Source organism: Antedon mediterranea, chromosome 3, assembly GCF_964355755.1.
Source record: "Antedon mediterranea chromosome 3, ecAntMedi1.1, whole genome shotgun sequence".
Classification (NCBI taxonomy): Eukaryota; Metazoa; Echinodermata; class Crinoidea; order Comatulida; family Antedonidae; genus Antedon; species Antedon mediterranea.
Genome location: NC_092672.1, coordinates 101,318 through 128,482, shown reverse-complemented (window position 1 = coordinate 128,482; position 27,165 = coordinate 101,318). Strand labels below are relative to the sequence as shown.

At 33.0% G+C, this 27,165-nt stretch overlaps 1 protein-coding gene across 2 annotated transcripts; it reads left to right on the top strand.

Annotated features, from left to right (window-relative positions):
- Positions 1-1,531: 1,531 nt before the first annotated feature.
- On the top strand, positions 1,532-26,447 carry LOC140044382 (arf-GAP with coiled-coil, ANK repeat and PH domain-containing protein 2-like). 2 transcript variants are annotated; one of them, XM_072088862.1, is made up of 27 exons: positions 1,532-1,728; positions 3,779-3,836; positions 4,157-4,215; positions 4,908-4,968; positions 7,345-7,398; positions 7,961-8,019; positions 10,448-10,631; positions 12,331-12,375; positions 12,729-12,824; positions 12,930-13,004; positions 13,407-13,501; positions 13,621-13,672; positions 14,347-14,447; positions 14,666-14,777; positions 15,102-15,166; positions 15,367-15,422; positions 15,560-15,693; positions 16,017-16,108; positions 16,332-16,450; positions 17,713-17,784; positions 17,966-18,069; positions 18,365-18,481; positions 18,697-18,806; positions 19,495-19,555; positions 23,754-23,803; positions 23,920-23,978; positions 24,378-26,447. In XM_072088862.1, exons 1-27 carry the CDS (start codon positions 1,676-1,678, stop codon positions 24,485-24,487), a joined length of 2,253 nt encoding a protein of 750 aa, XP_071944963.1. In that variant the 5' UTR covers positions 1,532-1,675; the 3' UTR covers positions 24,488-26,447. The 2 variants fall into 2 exon arrangements, with proteins under 2 accessions (XP_071944963.1, XP_071944961.1); XM_072088860.1 differs by having other exon boundaries at positions 15,361-15,422.
- The last annotated feature ends 718 nt before the right edge of the window (positions 26,448-27,165 follow it).

Below are 27,165 nucleotides of genomic sequence, written 5' to 3'. Positions count from 1 at the left end.
GCATACATGGAAAATAATTCTTCTTGCGTCTAGTATATCGTATAAACGACAATGACATACAAATCGACAACAACGAAAACGTTATTATGAATATTATGTTTTGTTTGTGTGAAACATTCATGTTGACATTCTTGTTACTTTTACAATAATCAATATTTTTCACACATCATTCATTCTTGTTTTTGTGAATAATTATATACTGTTGACGTGAATATTGATGATGTAAGTAAGGTGAGGGAACTGATTGTTGGCGGCGTGGACAGACAGACAGACAGCGTCGGCTCTGTCTCTCCAGACTGTGATGATAATGATGTGCACAAATAAGATGGTTTTATGTCATCCCCTATGGGACTGGGTGTTCATTTGTGACGTAATTGTTCTAGAATAATAACATGCACAGAGTATTCAGTTTATTCATTCAAGGGAGGTAGAGTTTGAATGTTATTTTTTCTTTTGCGCTATTATTATACCGGAGGGTATGTGTGCTTTTTTACAGTCAAATAATAATCTTATACTAAGCAGTTATTATATCAATATACAAATTATTAATTTAGATTTTTTATAATTTTCACATAACCGTGCAATGTGTAGGCATACTTTTAACACGTCGGTAATATTCCCAAAGATATTATCTCGACAAATGATGTCATTTTACTAGAGTGGTTATTTTATACTAATATACGGATCAATTATGGACACCAACCAATAATGATATAATTACACATCTATTTTAAGCTGATACTTGACGATAAGTCAGTTGACTTAATGTCATTACCTGTAATTAATTCAATATCTTTAGAGATACGAATTACGTAAGATAGATGTGACAAAGGACTGTTCAGAGTGGGAACATTTTAATATTATAACGTATGTAGTGTCTCCTCTCATTGTAACATAATAATGCTGCTTTAGGGTTTATAATCCATTTTAATTAGTTTATGAACGACTTAAATTGATGCGCGTTGTGTATTTTAGCTTGTGTCGGGTTTGGTTCCCATGGACACCGGCGTACATGGCCCGAGAACATTACATTTTCAAATATAGGTGTTTAGGCCTACTGATACGTCGTTATTAAAACTATAAACATTCGATTCAATATTTTGTTCACCATCGTTTAATCTTAGGCCTATAATAATATTACAAGATTAAAAAATAGTATTCTAAAACCCATCGATCCACAGTTAAAACAGCGCCAGATTCATGGCAATCATGATGGAAGAGTAACATTATTTTATATGACTTTAAAATGTCTCCATAGGCCTACTAAGTTGCTTCAATTATTCAATAAAAATTTGTTAACAATAAGATAGCATTTTTGCGCAAATTCTATTCGTTAATACAGCTATCATAATGATGCAATAATACATTTAATTAAGGATAAAAAACAAATTTAATTCACATCATCAATCAAACATCTATTATAAATTCGATTACGTCGGATATACACGGCAGCCGTGGTAATAACTAAAACGGAAATAGCCTAGAGTATAGCGGCCTCTCTCTCTCTCATCAGCTCTCGGAATATCGGAATTGAAAAGGCGAGATTTACAGCTGCGTGGCGGAAGGAGTAGTGTTTCGAACGGCTACTGCAGTTTTTTGCTAGCTGTAAGCTTAGGCTAGTTTATTATCATTGTTAAATATGTGTTTTCTTGTGTTGTGTTGATTTACTTTAGTCATGAAGCCTAATATTTCATTTGATGAATGCCTAAAGGATTCTCCCAGGTTTCGGTAAGTAATAACTAATATCTGTTTATAATATCTGTCTGTTAGCTAGGCCTAGGCCTAGGCCTAGAGCCTAGGCTAGGCCTAGGCCTAGTAGGCTAGCTAGGCCTAGCCTTCTACTACTAGGCCTATAGGCCTACGCCTAGGCCTAGATTTGCATCAATTAATAAATTGCCCTTTTCTAGGCTATATTCCTAGACCTAGCTAGTAGGCCTACTAGGCAGTTATGAATATCGGCCTAGGCCTAGCCTAGGCCTACTGTAGTAGTAGTAGTAGTAGTAGGCTAGGCTAGTAGCTCAAAACGTATAGGCCTAGTAGTAGGCTAGTAGTAGTAGGCCTCTAGGCCTAATCTCCAATTTTAACATGCTGATATAATAGCCTACCTAGGTAGGCCTACCCTAGCCTAGGCCAAAATGATACTGGATTTACTACACCACATGCATGGTTTTTTTGCAGGCCCGTAGCCAGGGGGGGTTTTTATGGTTCGGGCGAACCCCCCCCTTTACAGCAAACCCCCCTTAACCGACTGCGAACCCCCATCCCCGACATGCCCAATACCTCACCCTCATCCCCGAAAATCCTCTAAATACGTGCCCCACAGTACAAAAGGTTGTTTGTAAATTGAAAAATTCGTAAACTCGTTCGTGAATAACTCATACAGTACCTTCTTCCCTGTATGAGCGTACTTCGAGCGATACGTGTCTGTAAATGAATTGCCAAATATAACCTGAAAAATAAATGTTTGGTTCCTGCATATGTAACATGATATTGACGCGTCTCAGAGCGAGCTGGGGCACGAACGATTCGTACAAAGAACACCGCCCGACAACTGCGTACCTATTGTTTAGATCACTGGCAGTCAGCATGCATAAAGTATATAGCCTTCCAACGTACATTAGTATTTATGTGTGGCTTTGAGTATAATGTATCATCATCATAGAGGATTATAGTGAATTATTAATATATTACACTATAATATCTATGGTATCATGTACTGTAGTTCACATTATGGCATCCGATTATTTTTTTCTAGACCACCACCAGCCGATACATACTCAAAACTGTATCAATAACACCTATTTACATTGGCATATTTAATTTCATCAACAAATTGCTGTAAATAAATATTATAGATAGAGCTATAATAAGAATTGCATTTGCCTTCACCCAGTGTGCTTTGGGCTTCTCTTAGACGTACGTTCGCATTGAACTTGAACGCAAAACAAAATACCGACTGAATTATCAAACAATCGGCGGTTCCGCACACAGCACGCGCATCTAACATACGGCAACAAATGTTATCGTCCTTAAAGCGTGGTTCTTCCCACTAGAACGCAACGTAGCAACGTATCGATGCAAAGTGCTGTATTACGTAATCATAAGTGGGAACCGACGACGCAATAGTGCTGCAAACGTCGTAGGTTTAATTTCACGCAGGCGGGGGAAAACACAATTATTATTATTGGAAGGGCATTTGCTTATGTTGCTTAGATTGCGTTACGTTGCGTCGCTAGTGGGAACCAAGCTTTAAATAGTCCACGAGTCCAAGTACGATCGTTTTGCTGCATGAGAGTGTCTTTTCCGGCCATCTAGGGGTGTCATTTAACAAAATTCGCTTCGCCTCAGGCCCCACCTCCACCCCCACCCCCAGGAGGGGGGTGGGGGGGTAACCCAAATACTTAGTGTCCGAACCCCCCCTTGACAGATCCTGGCTACGGCCCTGGTTTGGATAATGTTTTTTTTTAAATAGCAACATTAATACTAGTAGTCTACGCAAAAATACAGGTACCATACTATCAACAGAAATTTATAATTCCCAGCAATGTTTTAACTGTATATATGAACTGTTTTATAAGTTGTTTTGTGACTGTGTAATTTGGTAGTAGTCACTCTCATACTGTAGGCCTACATTTAAAAGTAACACATCCAAATGCCAACTTCAAGTCAATGGCTACCAGATGTCTCTGTGAGCCGGTTATTTGAACCAGTACCAGTACCAGTATCTAGCCTAGCTAAGGTCTATTTTTACATTCATTCATTTAATTTTAATATATAGGGCTTCATTGGAGGACGTGGAACTTGATATATTTGATTTGGAAATTAAACTTGAAAAGGTAAACTTTCTCTCTTCAATGATTTCTCTGAAATAAACTGCTTAGTTGTTTGCAATGCACGCTTTGGTTAAAAGTTTTTCATACCTATCTCTATAATAGTAATGCCCGTAGGGTTTTTATGACACAACATAAAATTAATCAAAGTAGCCTATCTTATAATACATTCTAATTTTCTAATTTAAATTAAATTTATTTTTCTTCTACCAGAATTGTATCTAAGAAGGTCTATATTTGTAAGTCATATGTTGTTGTTGATGCAAAACTTGTTTTTTAATATTTTAAAAATTGTATCTCAATTATTAACATTAACTTTGATTTAGCTTGTCAAGTTATGTTCAGCCATGGTAGATGCAGGAAAAGTTTACAATGTTGCCACAGGGTAAGTTTTTCAACTTGATCACACTTTGTGCATCTAATATTAATACAAATTAATACTAATTAACAATTACCTAAATACTGAATATTGTCTGTGTAATCACAATTTAAATATTAATCTAATAACATGTGTGATGCATTGTGAAATAAAAACAAGATAATTAACCAATAATGATGGAAAAGATACTGAGGTGCGTTATAAACCATAATACTAAACTACTAAACTAAAAAATATACTTAAAGTATGTGCTTGAAGTTACTGTTTGCTTTAAGCACATTGTCTGCTGCTGCATGTAAAGACCAACCCCAATAGTGAAAATGTCCAGCTATTGTTTGCCATTAGCATTAAATCAGTAGTTGTCCTTAACTTAAAGTACAGTATCTCTGGCTAAATTGCTTAACTTGTTTTGCAATGTCCAAAAGTTTATTGTAGAAATAACTTTTATTACCAACGAGTATGAACTTTGCAGAAAAGGTTGTTTTAACAGATTTTCTAATGTATCTTTGATTTTAGAATTCAATTATTATTTAAATATTGTAAAATTTGCTTTGAACTGACCATGTGTGAAAGGATTTTGACAGTTTTGTAGTTATTGCTGATAGTGTTGGCATTATTATTATAAAGTGTAATCATTTTTTTGATTTCATTATTAATTGAATGAAAATGATCTGACAAATATATATATTTTTTATCAGTACTTTTATTTCTGGAATGAATGATGTTCGAAAACATTTCCAAACTGATCAATTAGTTGAGGTTAGTTTACAATATATTAATATTCTTTGAAAGAAATTGATAAAAATTGAAATTACATGCTATGATAGTTTCTGGATTATGTTTCCTGTTTAAATATAAACATGACATTCAATGTTCATGCAATGAACACTCACTGATAATGTACTCTTGAATACTAGACTGATAATGTACTCTTGAACACTAGACTGATAATGTATTCTTGAACACTAGACTGATAATGTACTCTTGAACACTAGACTGATAATGTACTCTTGAACACTAGACTGATAATGTACTCTTGAACACTAGACTGATAATGTACTCTTGAACACTAGACTGATAATGTACTCTTGAACACTAGACTGATAATGTATTCTTGAACACTAGACTGATAATGTACTCTTGAACACTAGACTGATAATGTACTCTTGAACACTAGACTGATAATGTACTCTTGAACACTAGACTGATAATGCACTCTTGAACACTAGACTGATAATGTACTCTTGAATACTAGACTGATAATGTACTCTTGAACACTAGACTGATAATGTATTCTTGAACACTAGACTGATAATGTACTCTTGAACACTAGACTGATAATGTACTCTTGAACACTAGACTGATAATGTACTCTTGAACACTAGACTGATATTGTACTCTTGAATACTAGACTGATAATGTACTCTTGAATACTAGACTGATAATGTACTCTTGAATACTAGACTGATAATGTATTCTTGAACACTAGACTGATAATGTACTCTTGAACACTAGACTGATAATGTACTCTTGAACACTAGACTGATATTGTACTCTTGAATACTAGACTGATAATGTACTCTTGGAGGACACTAGACTGATAATGTACTCTTGAACACTAGACTGATAATGTACAGTACTTTTGAACACTAGACCGATAATGTACTCTTGAACACTAGACTGATATTGTACTCTTCAACACTAGACTGATAATGTACTTTTGAACACTAGACCGATAATGTACTCTTGAACACTAGACTGATAATGTACTTTTGAACACTAGACTGATAATGTACTCTTAAACACTAGACTGGTAATGTACTCTTGAACACTAGACTGATATTGTAATCTTGAATACTAGACTGATAATGTACTCTTAAACACTAGACTGATATTGTAATCTTGAACACTAGACTGATAATGTACTCTTGAACACTAGACTGATATTGTAATCTTGAATACTAGACTGATAATGTACTCTTGAACACTAGACTGATAATGTACTCTTGAACACTAGACTGATATTGTAATCTTGAATACTAGACTGATAATGTACAGTACTCTTGAACACTAGACTGATATTGTAATCTTGAATACTAGACTGATAATGTACTCTTGAACACTAGACTGATATTGTAATCTTGAATACTAGACTGATAATGTACTCTTGAACACTATACTGATATTGTACTCTTGAATACTAGACTGATATTGTAATCTTGAATACTAGACTGATAATGTACTCTTGAACACTAGACTGATATTGTAATCTTGAACACTAGACTGATAATGTACTCTTGAACACTAGACTGATATTGTAATCTTGAATACTAGACTGATATTGTACTCTTGAATACTAGACTGATAATGTACTCTTGAACACTAGACTGATAATGTACCCTTGAACACTAGACTGATATTGTACTCTTGAACACTAGACTGATAATGTATTCTTAAACACTAGACTGATATTGCACTCTGATAACGTATTTTTTTTAACACTAGACTGATAATGTACTTTTGAACACTACAGTAGACTGATAATGTACTCTTGAACACTAGACTGATAATGTACTCTTGAACACTAGACTGATATTGTACGCTTGAACACTAGACTGATATTGTACTCTTGAACACTAGACTGGTAATGTACTCTTAAACACTAGACTGATATTAATGTACTCTTGAACACTAGACTGATAATGTACTCTTGAATACTAGACTGATAATGTACTCTGATAATGTACTCTTGAACACTAGACTGATAATGTACTCTTGAACACTAGACCGATAATGTACTCTTTAACACTAGACTGATAATGTACTCTAAACACTAGACTGATATTGTACTCTTGAACACTAGACTGATATAGTATTCTTGAACACTAGACTGATAATGTACTCTGATAATGTACTTTTGAACACTAGACTGATATTGTACTCTTGAACACTAGACTGATAATGTACTCTTGAACACTAGACTGATAATGTACTCTTGAACACTAGACTGATAATTGAAATTCAATCCATTATTAACACTATATTTCTTAAACTGCATTCATTCTATAAGATCTAAAAGTTTTCAATAATATTGTTTTTAAGTATTAAACATGTTGTCAAATGGTTGTTATATAGGATTATTTTAAAAAGTTTATTCAATCTCTGAAGGACGTTCAGTCATACCATTCAGTAAGTTTACAATCTCTTTTATATGCATTCACAAAATTATTAGTCATTGCTATCAAGGCATACAGCATAAAAGGACAGATTAGTGGTTTTTAGAGGTTTATGACATTCTCAAATTATGATAAATTTGCATGATAGTATACTATAATAATATATAACTTGACTCTTGTTTTATGATCAATTCACAGTGAATATACAATTTGGCCAATTCTCTGATGTCTCATTGGTCAATTATTAGCATGTTTAATGCATGACCCATCAACATTTTCACCTATTGTCATTTTTGTTATCTTGTTTTCCGGCATTAAAAGAATTATTATTATTAAATTATAAATAATGCACCATTGTGCTTTACAATAGCCAAAAGTGATATACAGTATAAACTATTTATTGGATTGAGAAATAAAATTGCAAATAAAATACCAATAAACAATCAATTAAAATGAATTGAACAATACATATTATTGAGTGCAAAAAGGTACTGTACTATGATAGAGTAGTATAATATTAAAGTATTACAACAAGCAAAACAATATTTTATACTGATTAAACTTTTCATTTTTAGATACTAATTGATCAGGCAAATAGAACAGTGTGCAAATCGTATTCAGAATTTATAAAAGGGTAAGCTTAAAGAATCAACAGTTATGTCAATTTCTGAAACTTAGTTGTTTACTTTAGAGTTCAGGTTATTAGTAGCCTTTGTTACCTTTGTACTGTTATGTACAACCTATCAATTGAGTAGAGGTAGGATGTATAGCTACCAATAATATTTAGTTTCTACTTGTAAATCACATTTCTAGGTTATAGGCTTAAGTTATATTAGCCCTGTTTCTGCTGCCAAGAAAATACCTATTTTATACGGTATTTTTTGAGTACCGTATATATACCGTATTTATACCATATTTTTTTGGCAGCAGAAACAACGGTCATAAAAAAAATACGGTATTTTGTATACCGTATTTTACCAACAAAATTTGTGGATAAAATACAACATTTACAAATTTATACCGTATTTTTTGTACCCTTTTCTGCTGCCAATAAAAAATACCGTGTTTTTTTTACCTGCGACATGAGGTCAACATCGTGTTTTTATTTTCTGTCGCTGTCAGCTGTTTTACACACATGTATAGATATATTTGGCGGAAATGTGGAGCGAAGACGTCACGGTATTTACTATATAAATCAGTGTGGGGAAGGAGTGGGTGGAGAAGGAGCGGGTGGAGAAGGAGGGGGTGGGGAAGCTAAAATGTCCGGCCAACTAAAAGGTAATAAAAGGGACAACCACATTTATAAAGACATTTCTACAAAAATAAAGCAGGAGTACGAAATAGACTTGTCTCCAAAGCAAGTTTAACTCAAAGAGCCTGCAAAAGCAGTACAACATTGCAAAAGACAATAACTCGGGGAGGGAACGAATTAAGATGTTTTCTGTGCTCTCACAACATCTCTATCACTAGGGCTAGGCTGTTGAAAGTGAGACGTAAAACTTCCTTTATTGCGACTTTTAATTATCGACCAAATAAATGAATGGCAATTTGGGTAAAAAGGAGGAAATTTTACACGACCACCCAAGAAGTATTGTTAGCAGAAACGGGGTACTAAAAAATACGGTATAAAAAATACCATATTTTATACTGTATTTGGAGCAGTTGCAGCAGAAACAGGCCCATTGTGAACGATTAGTTTAATGCTTGCTTGTTTTTGTTTTGATAAGCATAATATAAACATGTTTTAAATGTATACAATACAAATATATTGTTCCATTTAGGCTTAAGTTATATTGTGGATTGATTAGTTGAATGCTTGCTTGTTTTTGTTTTGATAAGCATAATATAAACATGTTTTACAATACGATACGATACAAATATATATTGTTCCATTTAGGCTTAAGTTATATTGTGGATTGATTAGTTTAATGCTTGCTTGTTTTTGTTTGGATAAGCATAACATAAACATGTTTTACAATACGATACGATATTACGATACAGTATTATTTATTGTCATTTTAACAACAAGGTACACATTGTTTAAATGTGTATTGTTCCTTGCTGTAGATTGTTTCAGTGAAAGAGTTAATTTTAAAAATATCTCACTGTAAAATTTAATGTAATGTCATAAATTTCCAAAAATTGATTTTTAACACAATTACCGGGTAGTTATTTTTGTGCATCATTAATCCTTCTAGTCATTTTATACTTAAAACCAACATTATTGTTAATGTTATAATAAGTTAATGTTATTGTTAATGTTATAATAAGTTTAAAATATATTTTCCATTTTCTAAAAGAACTTTAGGAGAATACATTTATTCATGAACAGTTTTTATAGGATTTTTTTAAAAGACATTCTTGATGTGTGTTTTTTAAAAGACATTCTTGATGTGTGTTTTTTAAAAGACATTCTTGATGTGTGTTTTTTAAAAGACATTCTTGATGTGTGTTTTTTAAAAGACATTCTTGATGTGTGTTTTTTTAGTAGTTTTAATATAATTTAATTGAGGTTAAATAAAGCTGTGATCTCCATATAAATTATAATACTTTGATGCGCAAAAAATATTAAAAATGTCCACAATTGTCTTCTTTTTGATTGATTCCAGTTGCCTTGAAGCTGACATTTATATGGAACTAGTTTTTTTTTACAATTTAGGAATCAACCACCATGTATCAACTACTACATGTATATATAGATCAACAAAGCTAAAACCTTTTTACAGAAATGTCAACTCATGGGCCATTAACTTTACACATTTGGAAATTAGTGTATGGTATTGTTTATAGGAGGATTATATACTTTCCTGTACATATTACCTACTTTATAACACACCCTTTACCAACAACCGCTCCCTGTACTACCATTTCCTTTCAGCAAAGTGGCTTTTATTTCTGCCATTGTTTTTCAGGCAATACATGCATCAAATAAAACATTTCAAAACAGAAACAATGTTATAATACACAACCAGTAAATATTGTTTAAACCAAATGTACCAATACTAACTGGGCAATACTATTACTATTGAGAATAAAATAGTATACAATTTGTCTTATTATAGTGATTTGAAGAAAGTAAAAGATACAAAGAGAGCTTTTTATAGAATAAGTGAGGATTTTGATACGTCATTAAACAAGAATGCACAAGTATCGCGATCAAAGCCAATGGAAGCTGAAGAGACTGGCAATATACTCACAGCTACTAGAACAGCATTTGCTCATACTGCATTGGACTATGTTAAAGAGGTATGCTTGTTGGTCTTTTTATAAAATTAACATCACACTGTAAAACTATTTATAATAAAATTTATGAAAACATTAACAAAACATCTAAGTGTTTATAGTTACTGAATGAAAAATGTTGTACACATGATTATCATACCAAACAATATTGTTTATTATTTTGGATAAAAAGGTATAAAATACATAAATCTTATATTAAGCAATAAGATATAAGATGATATAATATGATACAACAAATTGAAAGTGTACAAGTTGATATGTCATTTAATTTTATAGAATTTTCTAGAATGTATTCACAGAAAAGGATATGATTTTTTTAAAAGAAAGAACATGACATGGTTTATATGACAGAATGTCATGTGCCAAGAGTATTCACAGAGCTCAATGGGAATGTGTGTGGACGTGGAATAAAGTACAGCATGACATGGTTTATATGACAGTATGTCATGTGCCAAGAGTATTCACAGAGCTCAATGGGAATGTGTGTGGACACAGAATAAAGTACAGCATGACATGGTTTATATGACAGTATGTCATGTGTCAAGAGTATTCACAGAGCGCAATGCGAATGTGTGTGGACGTGGAATAAAGTACAGCATGACATGGTTTATATGACAGTATGTCATGTGCCAAGAGTATTCACAGAGCTCAATGAGAATGTGTGTGGACGTGGAATAAAGTACAGCATGACATGGTTTATATGACAGTATGTCATGTGCCAAGAGTATTCACAGAGCTCAATGGGAATGTGTGTGGACGTGGAATAAAGTACAGCATGACATGGTTTATATGACAGTATGTCATGTGTCAAGAGTATTCACAGAGCTCAATGGGAATGTGTGTGGACACAGAATAAAGTACAGCATGACATGGTTTATATGACTGTATGTCATGTGCCAAGAGTATTCACAGAGCTCAATGGGAATGTGTGTGGACATGGAATAAAGTACAGCATGACATGGTTTAAATCTCATTAAAGTTTCAAGAATTTTCAAGAGTGTATTCACAGAGCTCAATGGGAGTATGTATGTGGACAAACAGTACAACATGACATAGTTTTAAAGCTTTTTTATTGCACACAGAGTGTTCAACAACTGATTCCTAATGACATTTTAAGATTGTGTATACTAGAATGAATTCAGTGTAAATCTCATCATATCTAATTAATTTGTGAGAAAATGATAATCAGTACATGAATTACTTAAAGGTTTGTGTATGAATAACAATATGAAAATAATTTACAGTCATCACACCTATCTGATGAAATGCACAAGTCCATATTCATGTTGTACAGTTTTGGCCATTGGTGGTTATTCAGTGTCCATATTCATGTTGTACAGTTTTGGCCATTGGTGGTTATTCAGTGTCCATATTCATGTTGTACAGTTTTGGCCATTGGTGGTTATTCAGTGTCCATCATGTTGTACAGTTTTGGCCATTGGTGGTTATTCAGTGTCTTTAGATTTACTGCATTTCAGTTTAATTCTATCTTTATAGTATAAACTCACTTCGTTTGTATTAAAACCAAGCATACAATAATACAACAATCATGGTTTCATAAATTTATTTTACAGTGAACATTTTGTGCTTCCAATTGTTTTAAATATCTATAACAAAAGAAGCGTTGTTTGTATTTATATGATGTAGATCTGTAGTAAGCTGATATGTTTTTAAAATTGAATTCTGCCTTTTTTGTCTTTAGTTAAACATGATCCAAGCAGCCAAGAGGCATGAGGTTCTTAATAATGTATGTAAAACCATTCATGAGTCTAACAATCTGTCAATGTCATGTGATGTTATCACATTGTATTGAATGTTTATACTAAAACTAATAAGAATTACCGCAATATTTGATCCAATTTGCTGTATTAATTACATAGTAATCATTATTCTTGTCAAATAGTGTGATACATTGTTTGTATACTGTATGTTGTAATTGCAATTTATGAGATGATTATAGTAAATAGGAAAGACAATACAATTACCTCTCCCCATGATTCTTGATCTTACTATTTTATTCATTTCAATATTTGTAGCTTTCATTTTAAATGTCATTTTTTATTTATTCCATAAACTATATTTTAATTTATTTGTTAACAGATGATGTCATTTATGCATGCACAGTTTACCTATTTTCATCAAGGTTATGATTTATTAAAAGACAGACAACCTCAGCTTAAACAGCTGGCAGTTAAGGTAAAATTATCATTTATTTCACACTTTTAATTTTTTTTGTGTTACATTCTAATTATGTAAATAATGTTTGGATGTTGTCATAATTGTACATCTCATTACATTTAGTTGGATACGGTTGCTAAGGAAAACTTAGAATGTCAAAGAGATATGGAAAGAAGTCATTCAATGGTTGAAAATTTGGTAATTGTTTTGTTTCCTTTTAGTACTTATCTATCATACATACTGTATATAATAAGTTATTTTACAACAACTTGAGATATGACATTTACTTATCTATCATACATACTGTAGTATAAAAGTTATTTTACAACAATTTGAGATATGACATTTTCTCCTGTAATTTTTCATTATGAAACAAAAACTCAACTCAATAGAGAGTATTAAACATTGTCTCCTATATTTTAATTTTTAATTATGACTGTAATGTTTAATTATGAAACAAAACTACTAAATTATATGGAGTTAGTGCAGAATCTGGGTTTTAGCCTATTCTCACTCCTGGTTATTATTCAATGGTGAAGTTTTGAGTTAATTTTTTAGTTTGAATCACACACTAATAATGAATGTAATTGTACTTAATAGAATGAAATATGGAACAACCCACACGGATGGGAGGCGATTGATATGGAAGGATATCTATACAAACGAGCAAACAATGCTTTTAAGTCATGGCACAGGTCAAAGTTCATTTCAAAATCATTTTTTTACAGTACTTACTGTATAAGGTCAACAATTTATATATAACAGAAGACAAATTTACATCATTTAATTTGTAAAATAAATTTTTAATTTACAGAAGGTGGTTCACATTAAGAAATAATCAGCTGGTATATCAAAAAAGATCCAAGGTAATATACAGTCTTATGTGTGTGCTCTCTGAGTATTTCAGTAGACAAAATGACTATGATTGCATTTTCTTGCCATTATTACAGTGTATAGTTAGTATTCAAACCTGCTGTAAGTGGCAACTTTTATTTTGGTTTGTTGGGGTTGGAAATAAATAAAAACAAATTGAGTTTTAAATTCTGAATAAAGCTTTAGGGAAACAATTACTATCTGATTTGTAGAGGGTTTTCTTTAGAAATCGAATTATGTGATAATTTCTTTTAAATAAAGATTCTGCCTGTTTTGATAAAGATGATGTGGTTTCAACTTTGTAAAGGGGAAATAAACTAGTGCTTTATATGCCCTAACAGTATACTGACAAATCAAACAAACCTATTTCAAATGCATCTGAAAACCTGTGTCACTTCGGTACACTTTGAATCTTCAAACATTTTATTACTTTGAATTTTATTCACGGCATATGGTTTCTGCCTTTAGGAAACAAATAAATAAAACTATCTGATTTACCGTTTCTATGTCCACTACTCAATATCCATTACTTCTTTCAATTTAACTATATCTGTTTCTAACTAATCATATATCTTTAGACAAATAGAATAACAATATGAAATCAAGCCCATTGTGGAACTTTGCATAGAAATACAATCTACTGTATTTTTGTATCATAAATTTACAGGATGATTGTACAATAGCTGTTGAGGACCTAAGATTGTGTACCGTCAAATTTTCTGATGAAACTGAAAGAAGATTTTGTTTTGATGTTGTATTACCAGGAAAGTGAGTTTTATTCAATTTTCTTTTGATGTTGTATTACCAGGAAAGTGAGTTTTATTCAATTTTGTTTTGATGTTGTATTACCAGGAAAGTGAGTTTTATTCAATTTTGTTTTGATGTTGTATTACCAGGAAAGTGAGTTTTATTCAATTTTTCTAAGAATTGAGCAAAATCAAGTGAGTAATGCCCTTTTAACTAAAATAATTGTTTTTGTTATTTAGAACAATTGCTCTGCAGGCAGACAGTGAGAATATCAGAAAGAAATGGTCTACTGCTTTTGCAGAAGGAATCAATTCCGCTTTCAGTGTTGGCCCAACCAAACAATATACATATGTAAGAAACACTATATGAGTGAATCATAGTATGCACACATCTGCCACAATGGTATGGCTGCACATGCCTGATAAGCCCTATTAACACCTTTTAGTGAAACCACACTGGTACTGTATGTGCCTGAATATAGGCCTATAGATCTTTGATATTTTTTAAAAATGAAGACCTGCATGGGTGATCCTCTTTAAAGACGGTTAATAAACTATAGTTAAACTTATTCACACATCTGCCACACTGGTACGTGAATACTGCACATGCCTGAATATGTGTACCATCTAATGATTACACCTAGACAAAAACCATCATTTGTTGTTTTTTTGACAGACGCACGCTGTTTCTGCTTCTCAACCTGTGAATTCTGTTTCAGAGAAATCTACAAGAAAAGTTAGGTATGTAGATTTAAATCTTATACCTGTATTAATATCAATGACATGTGTTATACCAACTTAATTTCTATTTCATGAAAGAAAGAAATGAGTTGATATTTGTACATGCATTTATTTGGTGAAAAAGTGAAAGATTGTGATATAATCTGAGAATAATTATTATTGTTAATTTGTTTTGTCTAAGTGTTTTGTTTAAGTTTCAGAAGTACAGTACAGGGTATACCTGGTAACGAAGTATGCTGTGATTGTATGAATAAAGGTATATGGTTCTATTATGCATGGTCATTAAATATTGCTTAAACCAATATCAATGGTATTCTTTGCTTTTCATAGTAACAGAATAAATGATGATGAACTCATTATATTGTTGAATTTATCAGTTCATTTGATTTTTAGATCCCACATGGGCTAGTATAAATCTAGGAATAACGCTGTGTATTGAATGTTCCGGTGTACATAGAAGTCTTGGTGTTCACATTAGTAAAGTACGGTCACTCACTCTAGATGCTTGGGAACCAGAAACACTTAAGGTAATTATATGGTCTTTATTACCACTTAGCTGTGTTTAAGTACACAATTCACCTATAAAAAACAAAATTGAAAGTATTATGTGGTATTAGAATGATATCTGCGCATGGTGGTGGTTTTTAACCATCATCATTTTTTAGTATAATTTATCAAATGTTTTGTAGAGAGATATTTTCTTGCATTTCTATTTTCTCATTTGTCAATTTTCAAATTGTCACAATGAAAGCAAAAAGTTACAAAAGTCACTCTCAACCATTCGAAGATAGCCATGAATTTTTGGATGTTAGAATGTTGACAGAATTGATTAGTTCAAATGTTTTCTTAGGTTATGGACCAGTTGGGTAATATTGTAACAAACAGTATATATGAAGCTAATGCTGATGTTACAGTTACTCGAGCAAAGCCTGGATGTTTACAGTAAGAATTATTTTGATTGTTAGCTGTCAATGTTTTCGTTTTACATCTTGTTTCATTATGATTATGTAGTTTCATTTGTTAAAATTCTCATTTTATATAATTTGTGAAATTGAGTTGTCTTTGTTTATTACCAATTGAGAGTTTGGTGTTCATTTCAATTTTGATTTTTAATGTGATTTTATTTTTGTCTGTAAATATTGTTATGCGTTTCTTGTGTTTACAGTTCAGTGCGAACTACCTGGATTAAAGATAAGTATATTAACAGAAAGTATGTTTCTGAGGAACCAGAAAGCCCGCAAAGTGGTACATTGAAAAGGCGAACATTAACACACAAACATTCAGGTATAACTGACTCTGTAACTGTAAATAATACATAGTATACCCACATACACACACAAACTCAAAAAGTAAATGAGGCTACTTAAAAAAATAATTGTAGCAATAATTTGTAATATTGAATGGTTGTGCTTAATCAGACTGTGGTATGTTTTCATTTGTTCATAGCCTCATCACTGTGTAGTGGATTGAGTGCAATAATTTGTAATATTGAATGATTGTGCTTAATCAGACTGTGGTATGTTTTCATTTGTTCATAGCCTCATCACTGTGTAGTGGATTGAGTGCAATAATTTGTAATATTGAATGGTTGTGCTTAATCAGACTGTGGTGTGTTTTCATTTGTTCATAGCCTCATCACTGTGTAGTGGATTGAGTGCAATAATTTGTAATATTGAATGGTTGTGCTTAATCAGATTGGTATGTTTTCATTTGTTCATAGCCTCATCACTGTGTAGTGGATTGAGTGCAATAATTTGTAATATTGAATGGTTGTGCTTAATCAGACTGTGGTATGTTTTCATTTGTTCATAGCCTCATCACTGTGTAGTGGATTGAGTGCAATAATTTGTAATATTGAATGGCTGTGCTTAATCAGACTGTGGTATGTTTTCATTTGTTCATAGCCTCATCACTGTGTAGTGTATTGAGTGCAATAATTTGTAATAGTGAATGGTTGTGCTTAATCAGACTGTGGTATGTTTTCATTTGTTCATAGCCTCATCACTGTGTAGTGGATTGAGTGCAATAATTTGTAATATTGAATGGCTGTGCTTAATCAGACTGGTATGTTTTCATTTGTTCATAGCCTCATCACTGTGTAGTGAATTGAGTGCAATATTTTGTAATATTGAATGGCTGTGCTTAATCAGACTGTGGTATGTTTTCATTTGTTCATAGCCTCATCACTGTGTAGTGGGTTGAGTGCAATAATTTGTAATATTGAATGGCTGTGCTTAATCAGACTGTGGTATGTTTTCATTTGTTCATAGCCTCATCACTGTGTAGTGGATTGAGTGCAATAATTTGTAATATTGAATGGCTGTGCTTAATCAGACTGTGGTATGTTTTCCTTTGTTCATAGCCTCATCACTGTGTAGTGGATTGAGTGCAATAATTTGTAATATTGAATGGCTGTGCTTAATCAGACTGTGGTATGTTTTCATTTGTTCATAGCCTCATCACTGTGTAGTGGGTTGAGTGCAATAATTTGTAATATTGAATGGATGTGCTTAATCAGACTGTGGTATGTTTTCATTTGTTCATAGCCTCATCACTGTGTAGTGGATTGAGTGCAGAAACTTTAGCAGCTGTTGGCATTCCTACTTCCAATTTAGTTGGTAAGTACCATGCATTCTTTGTGTAATTAAGTGGTGTGTTATATATATGAAACATGTGCTTAATAACAACTTTATATGCTGAGCTTTATCGGTAAACTATTATTTGAAACGGAATTATATAGAAAAATGTTTTCAAGAAAAAGTTAGATGTAATACAATTTATTTATGTTTTTGATAACAGATGATAATGATAGTGATAACTCAGATGCAGAAATCCTTGATGAACCTCCTCCAGAAAAAGTAAAAGATTGGAAGACGCTGGATGCTAGTTCTCGCTTAATTAGGGTTTGTAGTTTATTGCTTGTTACATTACTAAAACATCAGGCAGTATCTTCACATTTTAGCTGATATACTTTGTAGTCTAAATACAGAATTAGATAACAGTGTTTTGATTATCATGACTAATGCTTATTCTGATATTTCTGTTGAAAGCATTGATTTATAAATTCCATTACTAAAATCTGTCCTGAATCTTACTATTATAATATATAAAGATTTTCTATTATATATTGGAATAAAACATTTTATGTCATTATCAATAAAACATTTTATGTTGTTGTCATTATCAATTCAACAACAGGCTTCTGGGCTTGGAAATGTTTCACTGGCTTTAGAGGCTTTAGCACAAGGAGGTAAAATCAATCCCACAATTCCAAGTGATTCAACAACTACCCCATTACATGAAGCAGTATCTGGGGTGAGTTCATCTCGTTTTTGTCCTAATAACATTGATATACTAAACAAATGATATAATAATTTTTTGTTGAAAGAATAAAAGATCACATGCAATATGAACACTTACCAGTATATAAAGAATAAAAGATCACATGCAATATGAACACTTACCAGTATATAAAAAATAAATAAAATGCAAGCTAGGAAACTTATATTAACATGAAGTATATTTTGCAGGGTTTTCTTACAACTGTAGAGTTCTTGTTATTAAATGGTTCTAAAGTGAATTCACAGGATGCCAATGGTAGAACAGCTCTACACATAGCTACAAGCAAAGGATATACTGGGTATGACACTGTCACTTGAAAACTTGTTATGGTAACCCTAACCCTAACCCTACACATAGCTACAAGCAAAGGATATACTGGGTATGACACTGTCACTTGAAAACTTGTTAGGGTAACCCTAACCCTACACATAGCGTTAGGGTAACCCTAACCCTACACATAGCTACAAGCAAAGGATATACTGGGTATGACACTGTCACTTGAAAACTTGTTAGGGTAACCCTAACCCTACACATAGCTACAAGCAAAGGATATACTGGGTATGACACTGTCACTTGAAAACTTGTTAGGGTAACCCTAACCCTACACATAGCTACAAGCAAAGGATATACTGGGTATGACACTGTCACTAGAAAACTTGTTATGGTAACCCTAACCCTAACCCTACACATAGCTACAAGCAAAGGATATACTGGGTATGACACTGTCACTTGAAAACTTGTTAGGGTAACCCTAACCCTACACATAGCTACAAGCAAAGGATATACTGGGTATGACACTGTCACTTGAAAACTTGTTAGGGTAACCCTAACCCTAACCCTACACATAGCTACAAGCAAAGGATTTACTGGGTATGACACTGTCACTTGAAAACTTGCTATCTTACTTTCTACCAAAGAATATCATATCAGAATTATTGGTTCAACAATTAAAACAAAGTCATGAATTATTAGTTTATTTATTCTAGATTTGTGTGCTTGCTGTTAAAACGTGGTGCTGATCAAGATATTAAAGACAATGATGGAAAGGTATGTCCCTCCAACATCATTAACACATTCTGTTCATTCACTCAAGTATCACTGCAGTAATTGTCATTTATAGCACACCTCATGAAGCATGCTCACATAATTCTCACTGTATAAGTTGCAATATATATGGATGTGTGAAATATTGTTATGCCAATACTCTACCTTGTATGTACAAACATTGCAATGCATTTTAGGTCAAAATGCTACAACCTTAGAGCAGTAATAATGTTATACAGTATCACACCACAATAGGCCATATCATCATATTTTGGTATATATTGTTTTCTTCATTTAGGAGTTCAATAGAGAGTAGTTATAATTTATAGTAAGGATGCTTCACTGGAAGTTTTTTCTTTTTTTTTAAATGCACTAAATCTATACTAATGTGTTTAATCATTGTTTAATTTTAGTATTGAATGGAACATTGGTTTGATTTTATTTGCATGTTGACAGTGCTATTAAAAGAATGAAAGGATTTTTTCTTAACCTGTGTGACATACATTTAAATCATGAACACATGAAAAGAGGGTGGATAATATGTCATCCCAACATAACCTGTAGTATAATACTGTATGTACATATAGATAGGAATTTAAGAGTGTATATTAAAATCCTTTTTATTTTTACCTTAATGACCCGTTTAATAGCCAATAAGTTTCAAGGCCCAGAGCATAGCATAATAATTATTGTACATTGGATTGCTTCAGCATATTATATTCATCTCACATGTGTTAGTGTAGCATGCTTGCATTGCTACGTCGGATTGCTTCAGCATATTCATCTCACATGCGATAGTGTAGCATGCTTGCATTGCTACATTGGATTGCTTCAGCATATTAATCTCACATGTGATAGTGTAGCATGCTTGCATTGCTACGTCGGATTGCTTCAGCATATTCATCTGACATGTGATAGTGTAGCATGCTTGCATTGCTACATTGGATTGCTTCAGCATATTCATCTCACATGTGTTAGTGTAGCATGCTTGCATTGCTACATTGGATTGCTTCAGCATATTAATCTCACATGTGATAGTGTAGCATGCTTGCATTGCTACATTGGATTGCTTCAGCATATTCATCTCACATGTGATAGTGTAACATGTTGCATTGCTACATTGGATTGCTTCAGCATATTAATCTCACATGTGATAGTGTAGCATGCTTGCATTGCTACATTGGATTGCTTCAGCATATTCATCTCACATGTGTTAGTGTAGCATGCTTGCATTGCTACGTCGGATTGCTTCAGCATATTCATCTCACATGTGATAGTGTAACATGTTGCATTGCTACATCGGATTGCTTCAGCATATTCATCTCACATGTGTTAGTGTAGCATGCTTGCATTGCTACATCGGATTGCTTCAGCATATTCATCTCACATGTGATAGTGTAACATGTTGCATTGCTACATTGGATTGCTTCAGCATATTCATCTCACATGTGTTAGTGTAGCATGCTTGCATTGCTACATCGGATTGCTTCAGCATATTCATCTCACATGTGTTAGTGTAGCATGCTTGCATTGCTACATTGGATTGCTTCAGCATATTCATCTCACATGTGTTAGTGTAACATGCTTGCATTGCTACGTCGGATTGCTTCAGCATATTAATCTCACATGTGATAGTGTAACATGTTGCATTGCTACATTGGATTGCTTCAGCATATTCATCTCACATGTGTTAGTGTAACATGCTTGCATTGCTACATTGGATTGCTTCAGCATATTAATCTCACATGTGATAGTGTAGCATGCTTGCATTGCTACATTGGATTGCTTCAGCATATTCATCTCACATGTGTTAGTGTAGCATGCTTGCATTGCTACATTGGATTGCTTCAGCATATTAATCTCACATGTGATAGTGTAGCATGCTTGCATTGCTACATTGGATTGCTTCAGCATATTCATCTCACATGTGATAGTGTAGCATGTTGCATTGCTACATTGGATTGCTTCAGCATATTCATCTGACATGTGATAGTGTAGCATGCTTGCATTGCTACATCGGATTGCTTCAGCATATTCATCTCACATGTGATAGTGTAACATGTTGCATTGCTACATTGGATTGCTTCAGCATATTCATCTCACATGTGATAGTGTAGCATGCTTGCATTGCTACATTGGATTGCTTCAGCATATTCATCTCACATGTGATAGTGTAACATGTTGCATTGCTACATTGAATTGCTTCAGCATATTCATCTGACATGTGATAGTGTAGCATGCTTGCATTGCTACATTGAATTGCTTCAGCATATTCATCTCACATGTGTTAGTGTAGCATGCTTGCATTGCTACATCGGATTGCTTCAGCATATTCATCTCACATGTGTTAGTGTAGCATGCTTGCATTGCTACATTGGATTGCTTCAGCATATTCATCTCACATGTGATAGTGTAACATGTTGCATTGCTACATTGAATTGCTTCAGCATATTCATCTCACATGTGTTAGTGTAGCATGCTTGCATTGCTACATCGGATTGCTTCAGCATATTCATCTCACATGTGATAGTGTAACATGTTGCATTGCTACATTGGATTGCTTCAGCATATTCATCTCACATGTGTTAGTGTAGCATGCTTGCATTGCTACATCGGATTGCTTCAGCATATTCATCTCACATGTGTTAGTGTAGCATGCTTGCATTGCTACATTGGATTGCTTCAGCATATTCATCTCACATGTGTTAGTGTAACATGCTTGCATTGCTACGTCGGATTGCTTCAGCATATTAATCTCACATGTGATAGTGTAACATGTTGCATTGCTACATTGGATTGCTTCAGCATATTCATCTGACATGTGATAGTGTAGCATGCTTGCATTGCTACATTGGATTGCTTCAGCATATTCATCTCACATGTGTTAGTGTAGCATGCTTGCATTGCTACATTGGATTGCTTCAGCATATTAATCTCACATGTGATAGTGTAGCATGCTTGCATTGCTACATTGGATTGCTTCAGCATATTCATCTCACATGTGATAGTGTAGCATGTTGCATTGCTACATTGGATTGCTTCAGCATATTCATCTGACATGTGATAGTGTAGCATGCTTGCATTGCTACATCGGATTGCTTCAGCATATTCATCTCACATGTGATAGTGTAACATGTTGCATTGCTACATTGGATTGCTTCAGCATATTCATCTCACATGTGATAGTGTAGCATGCTTGCATTGCTACATTGGATTGCTTCAGCATATTCATCTCACATGTGATAGTGTAACATGTTGCATTGCTACATTGAATTGCTTCAGCATATTCATCTCACATGTGATAGTGTAGCATGCTTGCATTGCTACATTGAATTGCTTCAGCATATTCATCTCACATGTGTTAGTGTAGCATGCTTGCATTGCTACATCGGATTGCTTCAGCATATTCATCTCACATGTGATAGTGTAACATGTTGCATTGCTACATTGGATTGCTTCAGCATATTCATCTCACATGTGTTAGTGTAGCATGCTTGCATTGCTACATCGGATTGCTTCAGCATATTCATCTCACATGTGATAGTGTAACATGTTGCATTGCTACATTGAATTGCTTCAGCATATTCATCTCACATGTGTTAGTGTAGCATGCTTGCATTGCTACATTGGATTGCTTCAGCATATTCATCTCACATGTGATAGTGTAGCATGCTTGCATTGCTACATTGAATTGCTTCAGCATATTCATCTCACATGTGATAGTGTAACATGTTGCATTGCTACATTGAATTGCTTCAGCATATTCATCTCACATGTGTTAGTGTAGCATGCTTTGTTTTCCAAATGAAATGTATTTGGATGTAAAGGGAATGTGGCTTTAGTTAGTTTTAACTAAAATATCATGAGTTTGTAAAGCATGACATTTGCTTAATGTCAATCCTAAACTTAACTTAGGATCTATTTGAATTAGAGCATGTCATTCCTAAACTTAAATTAGAATCTATTTGAATTAGAGCATGTCAAAATCTGAAAAAAAATGAACATAATTGAAAAGATAATAATCAATATTTATTATAATCATTACTTTTTATTACCAAATTAAATGAAATTATCCTCTAACTATCCTGTGAATTGTTAGGAAATATAATTTTAATTTTCTTCTTTAATTCATTTTAATAATCATTTATTGATACCCAGAAAAAATATTGAATTATGAATATTTTATTTGTTTTTGTTCCAGAATGTTTTATCGATATCGATAGATAAAGCCAATGCAGATATTGTTACACTGTGAGTAGTAATGTGTTTATTATAATCTTTTTGTTTTTTGAGTGTACAATCAATATATTATTATCTCTCAATGTTTCTTTTATGTTTTTCTTTTTTTTTGGAATATATTATTACAGATTACGTCTTGAAAAACTTAACAAAGAAATGAAGGAATCTGCAGACTATGGCAATCAAGGTATGATAATGGCCAACACAAAAATGTTTTGACTTGGCCCAAAATATGCTTGCTTTGGGCCATATTGCTTGTTTTGTGTTAGTTGATTGGAATGCTTAACTATTTTTGTAACCTGCATTTATTTATTGGTAGATAACAACATTATTGATCTATGTAAACATAATTATATACACACAGATTATATTAGTACTACAGGTTAAAAATAAACGAGAGGTTAATTATATCCTAATGTTTGTAAAGACTGAGATTACACAATTAAATCATTAAGTCATTCACTTATCACCTTATAATAAATAATATTCTACTAAAAATCAATTATTACCAAAGAAGGAACTATTTCAATCTAACAAATAACTCTGATATATTTGTATACGATATACTTTGCAATTATTATTTTAGGAGATGAGACATTTCAGGATGTGTTTCGAGATTTCACCAACATGGCTACCAACAATCCAGATAAATTGAACAGAAATCAAAGTGGTAACAATGTAGAAAGTACTGTATAAACTGTGTACCTGACAATAACAGCTAGTGATATACTGTGTACAGACTAATAGTGGGTTAGAATAAGTGGGGTTGAGATTTCACCAACATGGCTACCAACAATCCAGATAAATTGAACAGAAATCAAAGTGGTAACAATGTAGAAAGTACTGTATATACTGTGTACCTGACAATAACAGCTAGTGATATACTGTGTACAGACTAATACTGGGTTAGAATAAGTGGGGTTGAGATTTCACCAACATGGCTACCAACAATCCAGATAAATTGAACAGAAATCAAAGTGGTAACAATGTAGAAAGTACTGTATAAACTGTGTACCTGACAATAACAGCTAGTGATATACTGTGTACAGACTAATAGTGGGTTAGAATAAGTGGGGTTGAGATTTCACCAACATGGCTACCAACAATCCAGATAAATTGAACAGAAATCAAAGTGGTAACAATGTAGAAAGTACTGTATATACTGTGTACCTGACAATAACAGCTAGTGATATACTGTGTACAGACTAATACTGGGTTAGAATAAGTGGGGTTGAGATATTCCGGTGGTTTGTGAAATGAAGTATGATTACATATCTAAGATGCATCACTGTAATGGTTGCGTTTAGATATCCATAATATGGGTTTGGTGCATTATTGAATTGGTGCAGTGGGGTATTGAATTTGGCGTATATTGTGGGTGTTTAATACTATCCATATGACTCCAGTGATGGTTTATCATTAAAGTGATTGATTGGACTATTTTTGATATCCAGATGTCTATTTAAAAATATTTAAGCTTTAAGTATTTCGTTTGATACTTTTATATATGTGCAAGGATGCATATTAATTTGTGCAAATTTTTATCATTTTTATGATATTATCATTTAACTGTGATGATTTAAAATAGTGAGAAGGCACTGTTTTAATAAATGAATTCTTGAAGCAACAAGTTAACAATATAATTATTATTATTAAATTATCCTAAAATATACAGATATAAATTGTAGTGTGAGTAATTTATTGTTTACTAAAACTTTTTACTAAACTCAGGCTGCAGGAGAATTATTCAACAACACTTAAGAATATAGACAATAACACTAACACATGAGGCTTATGTACTTAATGTACAGAGTGTATTGTTTGAATGTTGATTGAATCTCCTTATATGGTGCGAAAAACCGTATCTAAATAAGTTTAGCTTATGTACATACAGTTGGTTCAGTAATAGTTCGTTCACCCAGTACAGTGTTATGCTCAAATATGGCGTTGATACGATCACAGATAACCATCACAGCAAATAGATTATGCTGGAATTATGCAATCCACATGCTTTCTACTGTTTTATACCTAACATTTAGTGTAGTATTGTAGTGTATAATATATATATTCATTCCATTCTGTTCTTTCAAGTGTGCCAATTTAACTAACCAATTTAATACCACGTTTTTCAAGTCAATAATGGTATATTTTCAATCATTCAGTTATTCTTTATTTCGTTATCAATGTACAATATACACAAAATATAACATAAAAAGCTCTTTATATAATATACAAAAATACAATATTAATACAACAGCAACAACATATGGACTGCAGACTGGTAATATATTAAAACTCTCGGCGGAGTAAACATCTTTTAATTTAAGTTTGTAGTTTGAGGTTCATGTTTTATGAATAAGGCCAAAGCATACCATTGGAGTGCTGTAATGTCAAACCACAAACAATAATTGTGATGTAATTACTTATTAATAACTACCTACTGATGGAAAACGTTTAATAACTGTAAAACTGTAGTTAAGTATTACATCTACCATATTTTAGTAAGTCTTTAAATGTAATGGTTTATAGTATACAGTTCATTCATTATTTTTAGGTTAAAAGCTTGTTGTTAATATACGCAAGGTACGCAATACTAAAATGATATATTGTATGTCTCTATTTCTTTCAAAATTATGACATTACCTAATTCCAGTTCCACCTCCAGCAAAAAAATAGGAAGGAGGAGAGAGGGAGAGAGAGTGAGGAGGGGGGGGGGGAAGAGAGAGAGAGAGAGATGGGGGTGGGGGAAGAGGAGAGAGAGGTGAGGAGAGAGAGAGAGAGAGAGAGAGGGGGAGAGAGAGAGAGGGGGGGGGGACGAAAGAGAAAATAGGACAACAAAATTATTTAGGCTTATTAGTTCGAGCTCGATTACCGATGGCCCTGGCGACCCCCGTCCCTCAGTCTAGCTTTCCCTCAGTCTAGCTTTCCCCCAGTCTTCTTTTCGTTCTCATCATCCCTCTCAAAATCGTTCTAGATCCGCCCAAGCTCGGTTAAGATAAAATCAAGTTAATAATTTATTTGGCAGAAAATTTATGTGCATAACTTCGTTGACTCCGTTCCTTTCGAAATCAGTGAGATCAGAGAAGTTGCTGAACAAAATGATCCGATTTATGCGTAATTGGGTTTCATAATACAAATCTAAAATCGTACCATTTTAGACATTCTCTGTGTTTCTCTTCTTATACATAAAACATATTGATCTAAATTACATGTCCGCTTTTTTTAAATCATTGGAAAGATATACTTTAGGAGTGTGACTTTCACTCTGCTATCATAAATTATAATGTGTTTATATTAGCAGCCGATGTAGCCACTCAAGATGACATTAGGAGGTAGTATTTTAATAATGAACTTCGGACGCAATATTCATTGAT